At 33.5% G+C, this 8934-nt stretch overlaps 2 protein-coding genes across 6 annotated transcripts in view; both read left to right on the top strand.

Annotated features, from left to right (window-relative positions):
* LOC143544295 (large ribosomal subunit protein uL18c-like) overlaps window positions 1-221 on the top strand; it is an 11835-nt gene extending 11614 nt beyond the window's left edge. For all 3 annotated transcript variants that reach the window (XM_077036429.1, XM_077036432.1, XM_077036435.1), the window contains one exon: window positions 1-221. This exon is cut by the window's left edge and continues 345 nt beyond it. In XM_077036429.1, the coding sequence (XP_076892544.1) occupies window positions 1-53 (53 nt within the window). In that variant the 3' untranslated portion in view covers window positions 54-221.
* Window positions 222-3005: 2784 nt separating this feature from the next.
* Window positions 3006-8352, top strand: LOC143544272 (uncharacterized). 3 transcript variants are annotated; one of them, XM_077036417.1, is made up of 8 exons: window positions 3006-3133; window positions 3234-3285; window positions 3785-3865; window positions 4957-5072; window positions 5164-5306; window positions 7118-7268; window positions 7345-7504; window positions 7987-8352. In XM_077036417.1, exons 3-8 carry the CDS (start codon window positions 3853-3855, stop codon window positions 8082-8084), a joined length of 681 nt encoding a protein of 226 aa, XP_076892532.1. In that variant the 5' UTR covers window positions 3006-3133; window positions 3234-3285; window positions 3785-3852; the 3' UTR covers window positions 8085-8352. The 3 variants fall into 3 exon arrangements, with proteins under 3 accessions (XP_076892532.1, XP_076892524.1, XP_076892538.1); XM_077036409.1 differs by having other exon boundaries at window positions 3223-3285; XM_077036423.1 differs by lacking the exons at window positions 3006-3133; window positions 3234-3285 and having other exon boundaries at window positions 3314-3865.
* The last annotated feature ends 582 nt before the right edge of the window (window positions 8353-8934 follow it).

Genomic DNA, 8934 nt, shown 5'->3' with positions numbered 1-8934 from the left:
TCAAGCTTATTATTGATGAGAATACGGATGATTCTAGTTCTCACCTAGGTTAAATTACTAGAATGACTTGGGTGTTTTCAGTGTAGATAAAGTTATGCTTTTATTTATTTGTTTGGCTTGTAACGTTTTATGTCGCCGTTAATTATCTCTGTCTTGTAGTTTAATCCGATCTGTTAGTTTTATTTCATGGTGCAAGTCCATAACATCTAGCACTGTTATGATCATATAGCTCGACCCGTTGTTTACATTATGAGTTGTGGGTCAACAAGCTCTTTTGGTGGAATGTGATTTTGGGCTTGTTTCCAAGCTATCCCTAATGAGTTGACTTTCGTATAAAAGAAAGTCAAATCATGACATAACCTTATGATATGAAAATTGGAACTTAGAACTTTCTGAAATTTGGATGATATTATCGTTTTCTTCTGACATTGTTACAATATTAATCTTTTTAGTGTATATCTGACACCAAAAGAGTCAACAATCAAACTAGCCCAAGAAAAGGGAAGGCGACAAAGGATTGAATTAAGCGAAAGATTTGCCATTAGATTTTGTAGTATAGAAGCTCAGACAACAAAGGTGTGACTGAACCATTGACTGGTTATTACTTACGCCCACCTAAACGGTGAGTCGGGCCGGGTTGGGTTGGGTGGTGGGTTAATTGGAGTTCATGTTAAAATGGGTTCAGGTACTGCTTAAAACGATCATTAATTTGGCCGGGTAAAAGCGGGAAGTTTTGAGACAAAAACATCAATTTGGTTCAAGTTTAGGCCATGCTGGCGTACAGTAAGTGGCAGAACTAGACATGCACAAACCAGTTAGCCGGTTATTCGAAAACCGGTTAATTTGTCAGTTTTCAAGCTCAACCACCCTAACCGGTATAACCGGTTTTGCGTATAACTGAATCGATTAACCGGTAAATAGCCCGAAGAAAAGACCACTTTTAAGTTGGTAACTTTTGTGCATGATGTCCTCTCGCGTTATGAATGTTTTACTTTACTTCATAAAAAGGCTGGCTAACATGTAAAACAAATGAGACAAAAACAACATTTGGTTGTACATAGAATAACGCCTCCCATATGTGAAGCTCTTTCCTTTAACCTTTGCTTTCGGGACTTAACGCCTCGTCTTATGCTTTTTAAACCAAGGCGTCACATGAAAAATACAACTGATACCTTTTATCCTAGAATCAGAGAATGAGGTAAATATTGAAATTTTTGTTTGTTGGTTTGTTATATAAGAGATTGAAAAACTACAAAGGGCTTTGGATTCGGACTTAAAATCGATAATCTATAGTCATATAACACTCATGATCACGCTTACCCACCTCTTAAGTATTCACTAAAACCTCAATATGATCAAGTAATAATTTTCGTGTAATCTATAACTGTAAAATGAGAAGCCAACTAAAATAACACTTTTAGAAAGCAAGGATAAATGATGAAGATTTTGAGATAATGAGCGACCCCGTGACACCTCTAGATGTCAAGGCTTAGGTTTAGTTGACTAATAATCCCGACAATTCTGTCAGTTTGATTTACACTCATCCTTCTAGCATTTAACGATTAAAATATTGCCATTTCATGTCACGATCATAGTTTTATATGAATATTAGAGTGTCAAAAATTGTATTACACTTTGGATGGCTTTAGAACTCGTTTGACCATTCACTCGGGTTACTTTCAGGCTTAACTTTCTATTCTACAACTTGAGATATAAAACATAACTCAAATCATATTATTTATAAGGCATGGTTTATAAGAGTTGTGTTTAGTCTGGTGATATAATAGTTGGCTCCTAGAGCTTTGACATAATGTCTAGACTTTAGGGTATAGATTTTTTAACTCGTAATTTGTATTTCTACTCATCAAGCACTTCAAATTTCAAGCAAGATTTTTTTTAAAAAAAAAACAAGGATAAGAGAATGAAGATTTTGTGATAATTAGATGAAATGCAAGGAATTCAAATAGCTGCTTTCTAACCGTTTCTCAATTGCTATATTAAATTAATTTATAGATTTAATCTGAGAGCAAGCAATCGTTTTGGTTTCTCATGGTACTTACGGCTTAAAGCATCTGCTACTACGCTAGTCTTGCCTTCACGATACTTAATTTCACAATCATAGTCACTAATAATTTCCGTCGATCGTCTTTGCCTTATGGTAAGCTCTTTTTACCCAAAAAACACATATTTTAAACTTTTATTATCTGTGAATACAGTAAACTAATTGTCATAAAGATAATGCCTCCAGATAAGTCATGAGTTGCATAATTCTTTTCATGCTTTTTCAGTTGTCTGGATGTGTAAGCCATTACTTTTTCTCGTTGCACTAATACACATCCAAATCCGTAATGCAGGGGTATTAGGACATTTGTTAACTTTTGTTTTAAAGTTACAAAAGCTTCTTCTTGCTTGAGTCCCCATTTAAACTTGACATACTTACACATTAATTATGTTAAAGGAACTGCTCTTCAGAAAAAAAATCTTGGATGAAGCGTCTATAGTATCCTGCTAATCCTGATAAACTTCGAATTTCTATAGGAGTTTTAGGATTTTTCCCATTTAGTGATAGCTTCTATTTTGACAGGACTCACATGAATATTGTCATGGTTAACCAAGTGGCCTATGAATCATACTTCTTGTAACGAAAACTCACACTTTGAGAATTTATCATAAAACTTATCTTTTCCTAGTAGTGTTAAGAGCATATGAAGATGTTTGATATGACCTTCACTACTTTTAGAATAAATAAGTATATCCCCTATAAAAGCGATTACAAATTTATCAAAATACGGTTTGCATATTCGATTCATCGTTGCATATCTGATTCATCGTATCCAGAAATGCAACTGGGACATTAGTTAGACCAAACGACATAACTGTAAACTCACAGTGATAATATATTGTTCTGGAAATATCTTCTTCCTGGTTCAGTTTAAAACTCGGGAATAATAATAACAATAATAATAATAATAATAATAATAATAATAATTTGAGTGACCTTTTATAATCTTATATTATTTTATCGTTGTCTCTGTGAACAGAACCCTAGCCGCAACTCCGATCTCGAATATTCACAGCTTCCGGCGACTGGACATCCGCAACTCCGACCAACACTCACTACTTCCGGCGACTGGTATTATTATTATTATTATGTTCTCAATGAACCTGTTTCTGTTCGATATATTTAACTTTAAAACCCTAATTCGAATCATTTTTACTCAGCCTGCCGTAAGGTCTTTTAACGCCATCGATTTGAAGTGTCGGATCGATTAATTTCATTAGTAGGTACGATTTACTTTTTATGTTCAATTTCTGATTTTCATTGAAAGTAGTTTTGTAAGTCATGTGCTAATTTGCTGTTGATTGCATCATCTTCATCTTTGTATTTAGCTTGTAAACGAACCGAATCCAAGTTTCTCTGTTAATCTTTTATCCCATAAGTTAACTCTTCACCAACAATCTAACTTGTTTGTTTGTTTTATCGTTAATAATTTTGCTTAAATTTATATAATAAGACTAGAGTAGTCATTAAACTTTTATTATGAACAAAAGTCAACGCGGATGCAAACAAACACATTAGTGAACGGTCACGAACACGGCCTCTGTTCGTGTTTATATTTTAAATATTTGATAATGGAACGAACATAAAAGAATTTCCTGCCAAACAGTTCAAGAAAGGTTTGCCGAACGGTTGTTTTTTTTATTTTACAGCCCTGCTTGTATTAGTAGAAATCTTGTTTTGTTTTATATTAAGTTGCTTGTACTTTTTAATCTTGTTAAGCAGGTTCGAGTAATCTCAGACTCATCTTAATAAATCGCTGTTTTATACAAGAATAAAGAAAGCCAAAGAAGATGGAAGATTGGGGTATATTACCCTCTTTGCTTGTTTATAATCTGATCAATATATTAGTCATTTCATAGTTGATCTTGCTTGCATTTTCAGTTTTTTGCATTATTAATTGTGAATTTATTTTTTTCTTTCATAAATCTGGTTTGCAAAGAAAATGGATTATACTTGTTCGGGAATCGCCACATTATTTTCTTTTATTTTTAGTGGTATGCGCTTCATGAGTTTAAAGTGACTTAACATTATTTTTTCTTTTTTATGGAGTTCTGAACCTGTGTTGAGTTTTTAATGAACTCTACAGAAAAGAAATTACATACAGGATTAGATATCTACAGAAAAGAAGAGATGAGGTGAAGTTGAATTTGAATTTATGAAGTGCATCACTTAAAATGTTATTGAAAGAAAGATCGTGATTAAAAGAATCCCTGAGTTCTTGAAGAGTAAATGTCATATTCTTTGCAAACCAGATACGGCAAAATGAAATTAGCATTATCAATGTAAAAGATTGATAAAAATGCAAGTAAAGTTAACTACGTTATGACTAATCTATAAGTAGTGATAATGATAATTGAACTTAACTTTTCTTTATTTCTGTTTCATGTTGTTTATCATCTAGATGAAACATCAATCTTGTTTGTTCATAAAATTTAAACCCTTTTCTTTTATGCATATTAACAGCTAATTTTTTTTTTGTTGTATGTATTCGAACATTCACACTCGGGTCCTTATTTTCATCCATATACCCATAAAATAAGTCCATTTTTGGAAAAACTAATACATCCAATTAAATAATACCTACATATGTTTTAATTATATTTTCTGTTTCTTTCAGTCACAAAAAATTCATGGAATGAATACATGGAGTGAATAGTAATCCATATATATGTGAAATCACTATTCATTTCATATATCCATACCATATTTTAGGTAATCGGATGAAGTGCAACAATTCATATATCCATACTGTATATTTTAGGGAATCAGATGAAGTGCAAAATTGGATAAAAACCATGAACTTTTCGTTGAATTATATGGTTGATGATGTAGGGATTCCAATGTGAATTCTTTTATTGCACATTTTTCATATATTTTGATTTGAATATGTTAAGAGGATGAGCCAGCACCAGTTGTTACAAAAAAGGAGCCTAAAAGCAAGTGGGATGATGAAGATGTTGATGAAGATGGTGTAAAAGATTCGTGGGAAGATGAAGATGAACCGTCTCCGGTACAATCTAACTGCTTTTTAACACCATGAACTCAGTATTTTGATTGGAGCATCATAAAATTGAATAATATTATCTTTTGATGTGTATTAGGCACCTGTGGTAGCACCTCTTCCTGTTGTGAAGGCCCCGAAAAAGTCAACAGCCAAACCGGCTCAAGAAAAAGGAAAGGCTGTTGTTGAAACAGCAAAAGAGGTTGCATTAGATCCTTTAGAAGAGAAGCTTAGACAACAAAGGTATGAACTCTTAATGGTAGAAATCGTTTTTTTTAAGATTTATTCAATGAAACAATATCAAGTTGGTTACTTCTCTGCATGAAATCTTTGGAATTGCTTGTTCGCTTTATACTGGCTTCAATTGTATAAGCAACCTTGCAATTTGAATTTATGTTCGTTTGTTGCTTTACACTTATTAATCACTTTAATGTTCTAAAACTTAGTTTATAGTTGTAGACTTAAGTGACTTACATAATGTAAGTCACTTTGTAGTACCATTGTCTGCAATGACACACTCTATTTTTTTACATACCCAGATTTGTGCGCACTAACTATATAAATCAAATGGGCGGATCTGACCAGTTGGGTCAAAGAAACAATTTTTTGTTGTTTTTTTAGTTTTACTTAGCTTAAAAAATTGTATTAATCTACTTAGAATACCTCAATTGAGTTTGATATGAAAAGCGAATTCAGAGCATGTTTGGGATTGAGTTTGGAAAATGCTTATTGGCTTATTGGTGTTTTTGAAAATCCAATAAGTTAAAATGTGTTTGGCAATCACAAAAATCTTTTTTATTTTAGCTTTTTGAAAGGGTTAAAAAATAGTTTTTCAAAAGCCCCAAATCCTGGCTTTTCAAAATGGCGTTTTGAAAAAGCCAATAAGCCAATAAGCACTTTTCAAACTCAATCCTAAACACGCTCTCAGAGTTTGATTAGGAAACTGAATTCAAATTCATGTTCCTTTTTGGTTTGAATTTTCAGTTTTATGACTTTACTAGTTCAAATTTTATAGCAAAGTCTTTTAGTCTCATTAAATTTTGATATAGTACTGCTTAAGAGGCTTTATGCGTTTTAACTTTTTAGTCACTTTTTGAAGCACTCTTGAACCGTTGAGCCATAGTTATCAAAGACGCTAGTCGCACGTAAGGCGCCAAGGCCTCCTTTGGGGCCCATGCACAAAGCGCAAAAAAAAAACGAGGGCCTGAGAAAAAAAAAGCGCACCATAAAAAAATTTAAAATATATTATGCATATGAAAAATAATATTATTCTTTAAATCAAATAAACAAAAGCTCTTGTTTAATGTTTAATATCATCAAAGTTTCTAAAATATTAGTGTATTAGTGTAGAAAAGTAGTATTAAATTCACATATTTTATTATATAAAATTACATAAGTTTTCTATGTATTAATATAGATTAAATGGATAATAAATTTGAGGTCAGATGTAATTAGATAAATATAAATTTGAGAATTTGGTATTTAATAATCTTTGGGAATTAAAAAGTTTATTAAAATCACAAAATAAGTAATTGAGCAATTCGTCTATAATTTTTTTAAAAATGTTTAGATTTGATTAATAAACCTAGTTTAGGCCCAAGGAAATAGTAAATCCGGCCCAGACAAAAAAATATTAAGTCCGCTCCAGAAAATAGCCTTCCCTGCACTTCGTTTCATCTCTCGCAGTCTCGCAAACCCTAGAAATTAATGGCCTGTACCTACGCCTGAAACATCGCTGGAGTTAAAAGCGCAACTACCTTGCCTCGCTTAAAAAATGCGCCTGGGCGCCAGAGGCGGTCGCCTTTAATAACTATGGTTTGAGCTAACATATGTTTTTGATTTCTAAATTAAAAGCAAGGTATAATCAAAATCTGCTCATTTATTGGTTGTTGGATTGAAAATGCAATCACTGCTTGTTTGTAAAAAATGTGACTTTGAGTCGATACTTTAGCAAATAAATACGTAGTTAGCTAGATGAATGTACGTCTGTTATCTATAACATTGATATTGCATATAGTAGACTAATTGATTAACAATAAACTAATTCATTACAGGCTTGTGGAAGAAGCTGATTACAAGAACACAGCAGAACTTTTTGCCAGTAAAAAGGATGATGCCAAGACAATTGATACTTTTATTCCCAAATCAGAAAATGATTTTATAGAATATGCAGAACTCATTTCCAGTAAACTCCGGCCGTATGAGGTAAAGATTGACCTTTTTATATTATTATTATAATGATTGGTAAGTTACACAAATAATAAGCTTGTTGTATATGCAGAAAAGCTTTCATTATATTGGACTTTTAAAGCATGTAATGAGATTATCAATGACCTCATTAAAAGCTGCTGATGCAAAAGAAGTTGCTTCTTCTGTAACTGCCATTGCTAATGAGAAGTTAAAAGCAGAAAAAGAAGCTGCTGCTGGTAAAAAGAAAACAGGTGCGTTTATTTTATATTAATATTATGCAATATAATAATGTTAGGGTTGGTAATTTCTGACACGACATGGATCTGTCATTATTAATTATTCTTTGAATGAAGTTATGTTTTCGTTGACCTGTTTGAGTCGACCTGACAACCCATTTAAAATTAGAATTGAAGAAAGTGTGTTTTTGTAAGGTAAACCCGTTTAACTTATATATTACAACTTATTTTAACCCGCCATATTATTTTTGGGCAGTTTAACCCATTTACAAACCATCAACCCGTTTGACTCATTTAGATGAACAATTACACAGTCTGCATTTGAGTTAAACAAACCGAACGGTTATACAGTCTGCATCAGACACGAACAGTTAAACACGCGGGGTTATCTTGTTTGTTTTTCGTTTATGTTTGTATTTAAGTAATTTTCAATTCCCAGATGGTTTTCAAGTTCTGGTCTTATGCTATGTTATGTTATGTTATGTTATGTTATGTAGGAGGTAAGAAGAAACAACTGCTGATGGATAGGCCTGATGATGAAGCGGTTGTAAATGCTGGTTATGATGGGTATGATGACGGTTATGATTTCATGTGAAGGATGTTTTATTTTGCTAAATCGGGATCGTGTAACTAGAGTTTGATACGAGCCAGGTTCTGGTTGAGTGTTGATTGATTACATACTCTGTTTTGTGGTGGTTTATTTAGCATATAAAAACTTTGAAATTGCATTTATATCGTCATCATCATGTGGGATTAGCATCTAAGATATGGAGGTGAAGGGTTTGATATAAACAATACCAGATTGTATTCTTTTAAACTTTAGTCTTTTGTTTGAGTTGAAGACATTTCTTTCATTGTGATGATTCTGTGTTAAATTTGGTTTTATATAGACGTGCACAAATCGGGTTCACTTGGAAAACCCGAACCAGTTCGGAACCGGTTTTTTTCACACCGGGTAGGAAATGGCACCGGTTCCAGTCAGGAACCGGTTCGGGTTAGAGGTGGACAACAAAACCGGTTCCTGGAACCGGTTCGACGGAACCGGAACCGAACCGGTTCCTACCCGTTTTTCGTAGGAACCGGTTCGGTTCCGTTTCAACCCGACGATCCGGGACCGGTTTGACATGTTTGGAGGTGGACCGGGTAGGAACCGGAACCGAACCGGAACCGGTTCTGGAACCGGTTCGGAACCGGTTATAGCCGTTGGAGTGGTTCTAGCCGTTGGGAAACGGTTTTATGGCCGTTTTTTGACCGTTGGGGTCAAAAATGGCCGTTTTTTGGCTCCCCAAACACCCCACTACTAGTATAAATAGGTATTTGGTGTAATGGGTTCATCACAACACTCAAAACGCAAACCCGAACGCAAAAAAATACAAAAAAACGCTATTACAAAGTTCTGAGTTCTCTAATCTGTTGTTTTCTCTTCTTCTATATTCATATTTGTT

The sequence above is a fragment of the Bidens hawaiensis genome, unplaced genomic scaffold, assembly GCF_021521415.1.
Source record: "Bidens hawaiensis isolate Kalapana, Puna unplaced genomic scaffold, B.hawaiensis_p1.1 tig00000888_1, whole genome shotgun sequence".
Taxonomy (NCBI): Eukaryota; Viridiplantae; Streptophyta; class Magnoliopsida; order Asterales; family Asteraceae; genus Bidens; species Bidens hawaiensis.
The sequence above is the reverse complement of the archived record's forward strand: the minus strand, read 5'-3'. Positions and strand labels throughout refer to the sequence as shown.

What these genes read in the sequence shown, in the direction of transcription:
- LOC143544272 (XM_077036417.1), top strand. An exon ending in GTAAACTCCGGCCGTATGAG is followed by an intron (nt 7,269 to 7,344) that starts GTAAAGATTGAC and finishes TTGTATATGCAG; the next exon opens with AAAAGCTTTCATTATATTGG. An exon ending in TGCTGGTAAAAAGAAAACAG is followed by an intron (nt 7,505 to 7,986) that starts GTGCGTTTATTT and finishes TATGTTATGTAG; the next exon opens with GAGGTAAGAAGAAACAACTG.